The sequence below is a fragment of the Hibiscus syriacus genome, unplaced genomic scaffold (assembly GCF_006381635.1).
Source record: "Hibiscus syriacus cultivar Baekdansim isolate YM2019G1 unplaced genomic scaffold, ASM638163v2 tig00111356_pilon, whole genome shotgun sequence".
In the NCBI taxonomy this organism is placed as follows: domain Eukaryota; kingdom Viridiplantae; phylum Streptophyta; class Magnoliopsida; order Malvales; family Malvaceae; genus Hibiscus; species Hibiscus syriacus.
The window spans coordinates 1694050-1707193 of NW_024063068.1; the positions used below are offsets into that span (position 1 = coordinate 1694050).

General features: G+C 31.0%; 1 protein-coding gene across 1 annotated transcript; it reads left to right on the forward strand.

Moving 5' to 3' along the window:
* The first annotated feature begins 4033 nt into the window (after positions 1 to 4033).
* On the forward strand, positions 4034 to 5849 carry LOC120159307 (protein TIFY 10A-like). The gene is made up of 4 exons (XM_039169929.1): positions 4034 to 4392; positions 5012 to 5491; positions 5574 to 5631; positions 5726 to 5849. The coding sequence occupies exons 1-4, from the start codon at positions 4236 to 4238 to the stop codon at positions 5832 to 5834; spliced, it is 804 nt and encodes a 267-aa protein (XP_039025860.1). The 5' UTR covers positions 4034 to 4235; the 3' UTR covers positions 5835 to 5849.
* Positions 5850 to 13144: the final 7295 nt, after the last annotated feature.

The window sequence follows — 13144 nt, forward strand, 5'->3', positions numbered from 1 at the left end:
GCGTGCTTGTATACATGGTTTCAGAACCGGTCATGTTACCGATTCACTGGTTTAACCGATCGAACCGGTTCGACCGGTCAGAAGAACCGGACGACGTCATAATTATTTAAAAAATTAAATAAAAATACCAAAAATATTTAATAAAAAATAATTTTTTATATCACAAGTCATATTCAAAGCAAATCATAACATTTATAAGTTACAAACCATAAAATCAAGTGAAACAAAATGATTCAAATTAACTACAACATAATAATTAAGGTAAAACATATTAAATAATAAATATAATTATATAACTATAATTAAAAAATAAATTTAGGGCTAAAAAAAATCATAACAAAATAATATTGTTTGGATTAATTTTTTTTAAAAACAATCTCACATGGCTAAGAAACATAGAAGAGCATCCCAAAAGTCTAAAAATTAAAAATATGAGAACAAAACAATCCCATATGGCTAAGAAACATAGAAGAGCATCTCAACTAACTTCTATAAATAATAGAGGTAATTTGTCATTCAAAATCATTGAGCCTTTTGGTGAGCATTGAGTGAACTATTCTTTCACTTCAATCAAGCTTGAATTTTAGGCTTCAATTGAGCTTCTAATTTTTTTTTAGTTCAAGCCTTTTCGAGTTCAAGTTTCAATATTATATTTCGAGTTCGAGTTGAACTTGATAATTTTTAGCTCGTGAGTTTGAGTCGAGTTGAGCTTACTTTTAAAGTTTTCAAGTTCGAGTCGAGCTCAGCGATACTCGAGTTCGACTTGGCTCGTTTAGCAAATGACGTCGTTTGGTTTAAATTTTTAAAAAAAAAAAAACAAAATTGGCAGTTTTTCCGATTTTTTCAGTTTTTAGCCGGTCCGATTTGAACGGTTTAGTGGTTCCGACCGGTTCACTAATAGCGGTTCAATCGGTATAGATTAAACCGGACTAGACAACGATTTCCGATTGAACCGGTTGAACCGATCGATCCGATCCGATTTTCAAAACAATAGTTGTATAGGGATTATATTTAAAAACTTAAGAGGGAATGCAAGCATTTTAGCCATTAAGTCAAGCCTTATATTTGATTAAAATTTATAATATTATATTTATATATAATCATTAAATTAAATTTTTTTAAGTAAAATTTAGATTTTTATATTTTTACTATATTTATTTTGAATAGTTTCTTTATACATAATAATTAAATTAACTTTTTAAATATAATTAATAAATTTAATTTCATTATAAAAAACTCTAGCCACTTTTTTCCTCCTCTCTCTCTCTTCCTTTTTTTTCTCTTCTTCTTTACAACTTGAATTAATTTTATTGATAAATCTAACTTTTTCTTTTTTACTTTTGTTTAACCGGCGATGGAATCGATTTTGATGTTTGTTACCGCTCGTCAGTTATATTTTTTTTATTTATTTTTTATTTTTAATAAGAATAATTTTGTATTCGTGACATGTTCTTTGCCTTTATGACACATTTATCTCTGTCTTCGTGACATGTTTTTCTCTGCCTTTTTGGTAGCGTACGATTTTTATCATTGTTTTCGTTTATCTTTTTTCTCAGGGATGAATTTGACTTCGCCACGACTGATCAAGATGGCGCTTATTTTTTACCATGATTATCTTCTCTGCTTTGGACCATCGAATTGATTTGGATATGCGCTTTGCGTTCGTGGATAGTTTTCTCACGTCGCTCGACTTTGTTTTGCGATTTGTCAGTGGTATTTCAGTAGCTCTATCCCTTTTTGTGGTTTGTTTGCGATGCAGTTAGATTTGTTCGTATCTTTATTTTGTTCGAGCTTTTTTGTTAGGTTTTTTAACATTTTCTTTCGTTGGTCCTTATGTGATCTAGGTGGCTAGTTTTTGTCTCTATAGTAATAGAAAAATGTCATAATTATATTTTAGGTTTATGATTATGCTTGTAAATCTTCATTGTAATTTTGGATATTTTCTATTTTTAATAAAACTAACGACTTTCTATAAAAATAAATAAATTTAATTTAATATTATGATTATATAGAAAGAAATGATATATATATTATATGAAATACATTTTAAAAATATATAAAATGTATATATTTATAAAACATTAATTAAATTTGCTTAAATAGTTTTGGTGTTTATTATATATTCTCTAAAAAAATCAAGGTTTAATTCATTTTATTGTTTCCATAGAAGCTAAATATAATATATTGTAAAGATAAAATAACCTCAATGACCAAAAATCCTAGATAATATACGATTTTGACCAACTTTTTTGGATTTGCGAAAATGACCAACAAAATCGCAATGCGATCTCTAATTCGCATTGCGATCTCCACTATCGCAAATTTGCGTTGCATTTCGCGTTGCGATTTTCCATTTCGCGTTGCGATAGTTGAAAATCGCGTTACGATTTTCCATTTCGCGTTGCGATTTTCCATTTCGCGTTGCGATAGTCTACAGTTGTTGTTGCGATAGTCTACAGTTGTCGTTGCGATTTTCCAAATTCGTTGTGATAGTTAAAAAAAAATTTTGTTTCTTAAGAATTTTCTCTAAAAAGATAGTATCCGCGCGGACGTGTCGAAGACATGTATTACCACGACCACGACCACGACCACGACCACGACCCGAGACGGACGGCGACAGCGGCGGCGCGCGAGAGTCCCCCTTGTTCTCTATCACTCAACAAGGAAGTGGGAAAGCCAAGCCTTAAATACCATTCCCAATAGTGTTTCTAATACTATGTGGGATTGAGCATTACCAACACTTGTTTCCAATACAATGTGATTATTCAGGAAACAATTAACAATCATGCACCTTAAAACAACTGAATTAGCAACCAATTGCATTAGTATTATACGATTAAATATGTCATAGTTAAAAGTCAATCTATAATCAATCGCGATTATTGCAATTTTAAGCAAAACATTCAAAAATAATATCACTATTTAAGGCCCAATCCCACATAGTATTGGGAACAAGTGTTGGTAATGCTCAAATCCCACATAGTATTGGAAACACTATTGGGAATAGTATTTAAGGCTTGGCTTTCTCACTTCCTTGTTGAGTGATAGAGAACAAGGGAGACTCTCGCGCGCCGCCGCCGCCGCCGTCGTGGTCGTGGTAGTGGTCGTGGTCGTGGTAGTACGTGTCTTCGACACGTCCGCGTGGATACTATCTTTTTAGAGAAACAAAATATATTTTTTAACTATCGCAACGAATTTGGAAAATCGCAACGCGAATTTGCGATAGTGGAGATCGCAATGCGAATTAGAGATCGCATTGCGATTTTGTTGGTCATTTTCGCAAATCCAAAAAAAGTTGATCAAAATCGTATATTATCTGGGATTTTTGGTCACTGAGGTTATTTTCTCTATTGTAAAATATAATTCAAATATGAGTGTTGATGCAGTGGTAGGATTGCTCCCAAATCCAGTTGAAGTTTTAGTGTCGAATCCTTTCAATTGCATTTTTTCTTTTTAATTTGTTTTCTTATGTTCAGTTAGAAACATAATATACGAAATAATGTAAAATTATACTTCGTGAAGGGTTTAACCCGGTGGTTCAACGTTGGGATGTTTGTTCGATCCCTTATCGTTGCAAATTATTTCTTTACAATATATAAAATAAATAATTAAAATTAATAAAATATCCTCCAATCTAGTAGTGATACGTATCACCACTTAATTGGAGAATCAAATTTATTAACTGCCACGTCGGCACTTCTGTTAACTGATAACGAATAGTGACCTGATTGAATGATTTGGATAATTGGGTGATCTGATTGATAAGAATTCAAAAATGATGGTTAAAATGAATAAATGCTATAGTTGGTGGTATCTGTTATAGTTTACCCTAAACGTTATTGATGAGGGATAAAAAGCAAATTCAGGATAAGCATTAAAGTTATCTTAAAATATCGAACAGCATGTTTTAGAAGGGAACACATCGGCCTTGACGAAAAATAATAGTTAATAATCACATGTTTGAAGTCCCAATCAAACGAGACAATAAAATATTGGAAAGAAAGGTTGCAAAGTTCAAGCTTAAAAGAAGCCCCCATTTGTTCCTCGTGCTTCTAAACCCGCCCTTTAGTTTTCTCAAAGATTTCAAGACCTTCCTCTTATTAAGCTTAAGAATCAGAGTTTCAACCACAGATCTTTTACCTTCAAATGTTTTTGGTATTGGGTTTCCAATTATAATTCTCTGAAAATTTCAGGGTGGGTAAACAGTTGGATTTTCCCCCCTTTTCGCCGGTAGTATGTCGGGTTCACCGGAATTTATGGGTCGGAAAACGGCGAGTTCGCCGAAGCAGACAAGCTTTACTCAAACTTGTAGCTTGTTGGGTCAGTACTTGAAGGAGAAAGGTAGCTTCCGGGATCTAAGTTTGGGAATGACATGCAACGTTGAAGCTAATGGTAAGTTCTTCAATTTCTTTTATGATTTTCTATCTCCTTTTTTGAGTTTTGAGTTGAGGAGGAATCGTTGAATTATAATTCCGACTGTGTTTTCTTATTCATTTATGATTTAAAACTAGTTGTATAAATTATTTAGTTTGTTTGTCTCTTTTTTGTTGAATTACCCTTTTTGAAGTTCAAAATTTGAGGCGGTTTACTTGAATTTAGCTCCAAAATTGTGCGCTTTTTTAATTCAGATCCACAAAATCAGATTTATATTTTGACATATTCATATTTGCAATGGCTTAATCAGTCAAAAAACATGCCCTCTAAATCTCTAATCTCTCGGTCTCCCCCAAAAAACACCCAATTCTGGGGGAGGGGGGGGGGCGGGAAACTGGTTTAGAAGAATTAAACCATGTGCGTGATTTCAAGGTTTCTGAGAAATGACAGGGATTTAAATCATGTATGCATGTTTTTTAGCAGAAAATTCTGTTTAGATCCCAACAGAATGGTAGGATGTTTCTTTATAAATGACCACTACCTGTTAGGTTCTTGAAACTTGAATCTTAAAAGGGTATTGATTTGAAGAACAGTCTGAGGTATGGACGATTTGTTTATGGATATGGATATGTTACAGGGGCACCGGAGATTGTCCGACCGACCATGAATTTGTTCCCTATGGATCAGATGTCTGGTGGGAATGTTGGAGGTCCGAGGAGTTTGAAATCTATGGATTTCCCCCCCCAACAATCTGGTTTTTCCCTGCCGGCTCCTACAGACGATGCTCTGAGAAGGGTCGATTCTACTGTTAATAGCTCGAACAAGTGTGCTGTGATGGAGTCTGCACCGATGACTATCTTTTACGGGGGACAAGTGGTGGTGTTCAATGATTTCCCAGCCGATAAAGCTAAAGAAATCATGCTTATGGCCACCAAGTGCAACTCCCAAAACAACCTGAATTCTAAAACAAACACGATGTTTACTTCTAGTATGTCCAGAAGTCCGAATAAATCTGGCATCAGAGTTCCTTTGACCTCAATCGATGTTCCTAATCTCAGGAACAATGCAATAAGTCATGAATGCGTTCAATCTGCTCAGCAGCGACCCATTCCTGGCGGTAATCCTCATCCTCTTCTTCGATAAAAAACGGAATTATGCTTTGTCTTACATAGCTTCTTATTAGTTTTCGTGTATTGCAGATTTACCGATTGCTAGAAGGGTTTCCCTTCATCGATTCCTCGAGAAGAGAAAGGATAGGTAAGCATCTGGAGATGTAATTTCTGTTTCTACCCAAAAGTTCATACAAATCCTAGTATTTTGAGTTGATTCATTGATCTGTTTGGTTTTGCAGGATCACCTCAAAGGCTCCATACCAGCTAAGTAACTCAACGTCCGGCTCACCATCGGAGCCCGGAAACAGAAAGTCATGGTTGGGTTTAGCTGTTGAATCAATGCAGTAGGAAAGTAGTTGATATCTGTTCTTAAGACTTGTTTTGAGTCTGCTGTTCTTTGGTTTTTGGGTTTTTGTTCAGCAGGTTCATCATTTATGTCAAGCTGTTTCTTCTTCTTCTAGTTATTAGTTGCAATTATTATTTTTATTTAAAGGAAAAAAGTTTAGTTGATGTAATATGAAACTTGTGGTGGGTTCATTGGATTTTATAGTTTTATCAACTATCTTGAGTTTAATAACTTGTCTCGATCCAGAGATTATTGTTACAACTTTCAAATTTCAAATATGTAAGCAGATGGCAAAAATTCTTAGAAAATTGATTTATTTAGGGTGTTGGAAGAATATTTGTTGAGATAAAGTGTTTGTTATAGTGTCGGTAAGAAATCGCGCAGGCTATTTGATGTCTTCGGGAAGATGGATGGACCACTCATCCTCTTTTGAATTTATATTTTATTAGGTTTGACATTCTGGTTGCATGCCGTTTGAGGAAGATGTTTTTTTTAGTGTCTTTGATGCCTGGATCACTGGATATCTTTTGGTTGGTTTGTTATTCTTTAGGCTTGACACGATCTTAAAAAAACATCTTATCTTTCAAGTGTCTTCCTGAAGATATACTTCAAATGAGTATTTTGTTTTTCTATTACATGAACTAAGGAATTTTATCGTAAGCAAATTCTTAGGCAAAAAGACTAATAAAATCACAAACAAAAAGAACATACTTCGTGAACATTGAAGAAGCCTTTACCACGGCAGTGCAGTACTTTTGTTTTTTAATCAAATGGCAATGCAGTGCCTGTGGCTGTGATGGGCAATTTGTCGTTATTTTATGCCTTCAAAAAAGGTCCTCATTCCATTAAAAAAATTCTCAACAAACACGCGTATTAAAAGAGACTTTTGAACACACCAATGACACTTCAATTCTAATTAGATATTAAATAAAAATTGGTATTGGTAACCAATGTAATGGGTCTTGTACATAGAGAGTGTTCACGTACGGAAGTTTCAGCATATATATATATATATAGTTTTTCTGGGTTTAAGTTTTCAGATTTTGTATTATAAGATTTAGGATTAAAATAAGTAAATTGTGTAAACTAAAATTTATATAATTTATGCATCAAATAATAAAATATATTTTCATCGTGTTTATTCATTTACGTGTTTAATTTTATATTTATTAAAATATTTTAAATTACGTTCGAGATCGACCTCTTTAAATTGTGTGTGACGACTTTTTCATTTGTTAAATGGGTCTTGAAAAATAATTTTTAATTGTTTATTCAGGTTGATAAATTAACGTAAATAAAAAAATAATTTGTTGATACGACCTTAAATGTAACTATCAAGATAAATATAAATAAAAATATTCACAAGTATACTACAAAAATTCTTCACGTCATTCACCTAACACCACTACGTCATTATCATCATATAGTAAAATATATAATAATTCTCACGTGTTTTGCTTTGCTTGATTGTGCCCCTTCCTTCTTGGCGGATTCATACACCGTTTGTTAATCAGTTTTTGGCGGTTATATAAACTGAGGTGAATATTGGATATATAATTCTTGTTTGTAAAATAATATATATAAGATAAAGTAAAACTCGACTCGATTTGAAAATTTTAATTTTTTTAATCGAATCGATTTAAAAAAAATTCAACTCAAATTGACTTCAAGTTATAATTTTATAAACTCGACTTGATTTAAAAAAATTCAAGTTCAAATCAAGTTATAAAATACAACTCGAATAATTCAAATTTTTTAGTAATTAATGAATTCGTTTTCAAATTCGAGTCGAGTCTCAACTCTATATGTATATATTGTGTATAATTATAAAAGACCATTTAAACTATGAAAAAAATAGTATCATAGTATTATAAATATTTATAACTAAATTTAAATAAAAACTCGAAAATTTGACTTGAATTTTATAAAATCGACTTACTTGAGAAAATTTAAAATCAAATTTGATATATAAAATAAGACTCATATACTTGAATAATTTGATTTTTTTTACTCGAATCGACTCGATCAAACTCTCACCTTAAATATATGTATTTTATTAAGTAGAGAAGTATTATATTTTGAAGGTAGATATTAAAATTTGAATTCACACTTTAAAGGGAAATAATATTAAACTTAGCATTGTCACTGTTTCTAAGGTAAGTAAAACTCGATTAAAAAATAAATTTTATAAATTTGATTCGATTCGACTCATAATTTTATAAATTTGACTCTACTTAAAAAAAATTCAAAATAGAATCGAATTATAAAATAGAACTTGAATAATTCAAATAACTTAATATTTTATTAATTAGTAAATTGATTTTCAAGTTCGAGTCAAGTCTCTCAACTTTACATGATATATGTATACCACATATAAAAAATATGAAAAAAAATATATATGTATACCATATATGATTATAGAAAATAATTTACATTGAAATAAAATACTACCATAATATTATAAATATTTATAATTAAATTTAAATAGTATTTCAAATAACTTGACTTGATTCAAATTTTATAAAAAAATTATTTGAGTAAAAAAAATTCAAATAAAATTTGTATTATAAAATATAATTCGTCAATTCGAATAACTCTACGCGAATACTTATTCTTAATTCTTATTGTTAGAAATCCCGTTATTAATTTTTTTTTATTGGTTTGGGGGTGAAAATCTGCCTTTTTATTTTGAAATCTTATTCGATCGTTTCAAATTTAAGCTACAAATACTAGACTTCTCGAGTGCAGTTATAATTAGGGTGTTCAAACAATTAATTTTATCACGATAGGTGATCAAATTGAGTTAATCAAAATTAAATTAGTCAAACTTTTTTCTTTAATTGTTAACCGAATGGATTTTGTTTTTGAAAATTATCAACTTAACTGAAATTCTGTATACTTTTTTCTATTTAGATTAATTCGAGTTTAATGAATGCATTTTTTGTAACACCCTCTTATTATATAGATGACTCAATTCGATTCGAGGTGTCACATTAGGATCACCAGAGTGATTCATACTAAAAATAAAGGAAAATAAAATTTTGACAAACAAAATTAAAACTATAAAACAATTTCAAAATAAAAACATAAATTATTAAATTTTTTATACATTAAAACAAAATTCAATAATTCACATTATAAAAACAAGCTTCAAACTTTCATATAAAACAAAATGTGACATACATGACCCCTAAGTATACATGTACCGTACTCTGCAAACAAAGCCGGTGGAACTCCCATTATTGATGTTGATAAATACAATGAATCAATTTCTTTAACTTGAAATGGTAAGTAATAGAGTGAGGTTTGAAAAAAAACTCAGTAATACATTACTACAATACAATGCTACAAGTCACACCTAGGTATATGACAAAGCATAAAATTCTTTGTTAGGCTCGATTGATCAACAAAAAATCACCGATAGAGGGGTGAACTGGCCTTTGATGAGAGTTTCAAAACTCTTACTTAAAAATATGACCGTTGAAGAAAATTGGGCTGTTGAAAATGTTTTAGGGGCAAAATTTCGAAACTCACTATTCATGAATAGTACATGTGTATGAATAATATCATGAACAGTGCCATATATTAATTTAATAGTGTTTTTCATATTTTAAAAGCTTTAAACACATTTTAAACACTTTAAACATATTTTAATTAACTAAAAAACATTTCTTATATATAAAACAATTTATAAAATATATTTTTCAAGTTATTTTGGATTTTGAATTATATTTAAAACATCTGATTAAGTCCAACATCAATTTTATAAATATTTGTTATATCAAAATATAAGTCCAACATCCTTCGTGACAATCCAGTCATCTATATGTTTCAAATGTAATTTGAAATTCATTAATTGATCCTCCAGGTAACAATCGGGAAATCTATGGATCGAAAGAATTAGACAGAGATAGACGACGAAGATTAAGTTGGAGAATCTAGTTTGTTCCATCAGTGCATAGAGAAAAGCATATGGATAGTTTGAAATAATAATAATTTATTTTAATAAAATAGACTTTTTAAGAGACGATAAAGATTAATTTTAAAAATCATCTGACTACTCATCATCCAAAAAAACAAAAAGTATAGATTTCCCTGAATCATACACCCATATGTATACTTGATAAAGATCTTCTGCATTTGGCATAAAGACTTGCAGTAAGACCTTTTGTATATAACATAAGGACCCGTGGTAAGGACTTACTCTGTGCATAAAACAAAAGAGCCTACGGTAAGATCTTACGTGTCATAGACGAAGCCTAAAATACTTCCTCCAACGACCAACTCAAAATAGTAAAATATTAATATCATAAATCATGAACCAAATATATTTTTGTATCAAATAACATAAATCAGAGATAATATTTTTATTTCGGATAACAAAATCATAGTTTTAAAATTCAATGGAATAGTCTCATTTTTAAATTAGAGAAAATACTCAAACACACATAAAACACAATAGAAAGTCCAGTTTATTTCTTAGAGGTATCTGATAATTATCAAGAAGGGTAACACAAAGCTTTTGTCACTTTTGATCTGATTTCATAAATGAGATCCCTATTTAAAAGGGTTTGATAGGTAACATATATAATCGGACATTTAGAAATTGATACATCAAAATCATTTAGGATTTTAGACATATCAGAATGGTATTAAAAAGCCTATTACACCAAAAATATTTAAAATTTTGATAGACCATGAGTACTCCCATCAATTAGGCCTACATGTACTCTTTAGCCATTTTGAATCTAAGAAAAATTTGGTTAATCGATCTAATGAAGGTAAAATGGTGGTTGAGTTATTCAAGATTTCTAACGATTTATTAAGTTTCCAAGTCCCATCAAACTATCCGGACCTTAGTAACACAATATTTACCAAGTATTTAGATAGAGTCACTTCTCGAATATTCCTTTCTTAGTAGTAACTGCATTAAACAGTTGAACATATTATCTTCTCAAAAAGTACCCCAAGGAGGTGAACATTTATTCAAGCAATATTTATTTTATTCTAATATTGTATCAATATCAAGAATGACCAATATACTTTGGAGGCGATATAACTTTAGGTTTTATCAATATTTTACATAATTTATCCAAAGACATTCACTTAATGCAAGTCATGAGGATATTTAGGTCATTTGGAAACTCGAGAGTACTTTGATCATTTTAGAGTTTAAAGATATTTTGGTCATTTTATTCAATTCAGTCATATGCATTACTTCTAGTAATTTAGTCTTCAGGTGTTTATTCGAGAATTATAAATTCTAAGTATTTTACAATCTTTGAGGTTTGAAAACAATAACTAGGATTTTCCAAAACAAGTCAGGAATTTAACAAGTAAACCAATAATTCTATCGGGTCAAATACAAATTCTCAAGTCAATTATATTATCGGAGTCAATCCATGTCCTTTTTACATCTTAAGGATGTTTTTGTATTTTTTATTTAAGTATTTCCCAACATTAAAATTTTTAATGAAAATAATAAGAATTTATGGTTTCGAGGTTAACTATTTTATCAATTAATCACAAAACTTGAAAATTACATATCAATCATCCAATTCCTTATACGAATCATTTGAGTTTTGTCTAGTATATTATTCGTTTACAGTATTTAGTTCAAGTTTAAAACAATCAATGATAAGCACAAGATCTATCGCATTCAAACTTACATTAATCGATTACCAAAGCGTATCGTAAAACATACATAAGGTAATAAAGTATTATCTAGATTCCGAGTTAATTCGATCGACCTTAAGAACTCCTTCAATTTCTCTAAAACTTGAAATCAACATATCTCAACATCTCATACACATGTCAAAATGATTCACATCATAAATATAATTTAAACGTGAAAAATCAGATCGATTCTAAAGGTCAATTATTGAAAAATAACTTACCGGGTTCAAATTCAGAGAAACATACCTAAAAACGGGCTCAAGACGTTGAAAACATCGAAATATGAATTCTCTAAGAAAAGTGAATAGTTGGTCAACTACGGTTAACGACCGATCAATGATCAAGGACGATCAAGGTGGCTTAACTTGGTTAACGCATCTTGGCTCAACTCGGCTTAGCTCGACTCAGATGGCTCAGATTGACTCGGTTCGACTTAAACGACGAGGTCTAGTTCAAGTGATTTGGATTAAGTCGGACAATCTAGACTAGATCAGACCGGTTCTAAAAACTCCCCAAGCTGGCAGACGACGCCCACACTCACGGGTCTTATGTGTTGGCCGCGTGCGGAAGCTACGGTGGTCGAACACAACCAAACTTTCTAGAATTATGATCAAGTGATTTTAAGCTACTTATTAGCCTTGTTTCTCGATGGAGAGCATTGGAGAAGCCGTATCAAATACATCATTGCTCATCTCTCGCGACAATGAAAAAGGAGGTAGCACCTTCAGTACTGAAAGAAGTGAAATCTCAAGTTGGTTCACTTAATATGAGTGGTGAGACTCGTCAGCGGCTAGTCGACGATGAATTGATGAAAAACAATGGAGAACCCTTGTTTTTTCAATGGTCATTTAAAGCATCTTTTGCGACGATCAATGGGTTTTCACGAAGAGTGGATGGTTGGGTTTTGGTCGGAGTGAACGGAGGTTTTGATGGTGTTGATGATGACAATAATGGACTAACAAATGATGAAGATCATGGCGGTGAACGACTAAAGTTTGGGGAAATTCTCTAGAATTCTTAAAATAGTTGAGAATTAATCTCACACATTCCTGGGGTTGGGAACATAACATACTTTATATTATTATTATTATTATTATTATTATTATTATTATTATTATTATTATTATTATTATTATTATTATTATTGTTTTAATAGAAACAATACCTTAGTCTAATTGGTAAAGACTTAGCTCGGTATCCTCCAGGTCACGAGTTTAAATTTTTTTTTACACGCAAATTCGTTTTTTGTGTCTTAGGAAAATAAAAAGGTAAATTACCACATAACTCACCAAACTATTCTGAGTTTTGCCTTTTGATTTCCAATATTTTATAAAAATTCAATTTAATTTAATACACTCTTGAAGTTTTACAAAATATTTCCCAAAAGTCTGAAAATTAGAATTTTGGTCCTTAAGTACATTGAGAAAAAACTTTAGCCCCAAATTGGGGGTGTGAGAACTCTCCATTCCTTAAAAGAAATTTTATATTCAAAATTTACCTGAATCCAACATATGTGATACTCATCTTCATCAGCTTTTCTAAGTAGCTTGGGTAACGACTTCGATTACCTTTATGGGGTGTTTAGTTCACATAATATAAGATTACCTTTAGGATAACTTTACTAGAGTGTAATATT

Coding starts and splice junctions, on each gene's coding strand:
- LOC120159307 (XM_039169929.1), top strand. CDS start 4,236: ATGTCGGGTTCACCGGAATTTATGGGTCGGAAAACGGCGAGTTCGCCG. Junction 5,492..5,573: donor GCAGCGACCCATTCCTGGCG/GTAATCCTCATC, acceptor CGTGTATTGCAG/ATTTACCGATTGCTAGAAGG. Junction 5,632..5,725: donor CTCGAGAAGAGAAAGGATAG/GTAAGCATCTGG, acceptor TTGGTTTTGCAG/GATCACCTCAAAGGCTCCAT.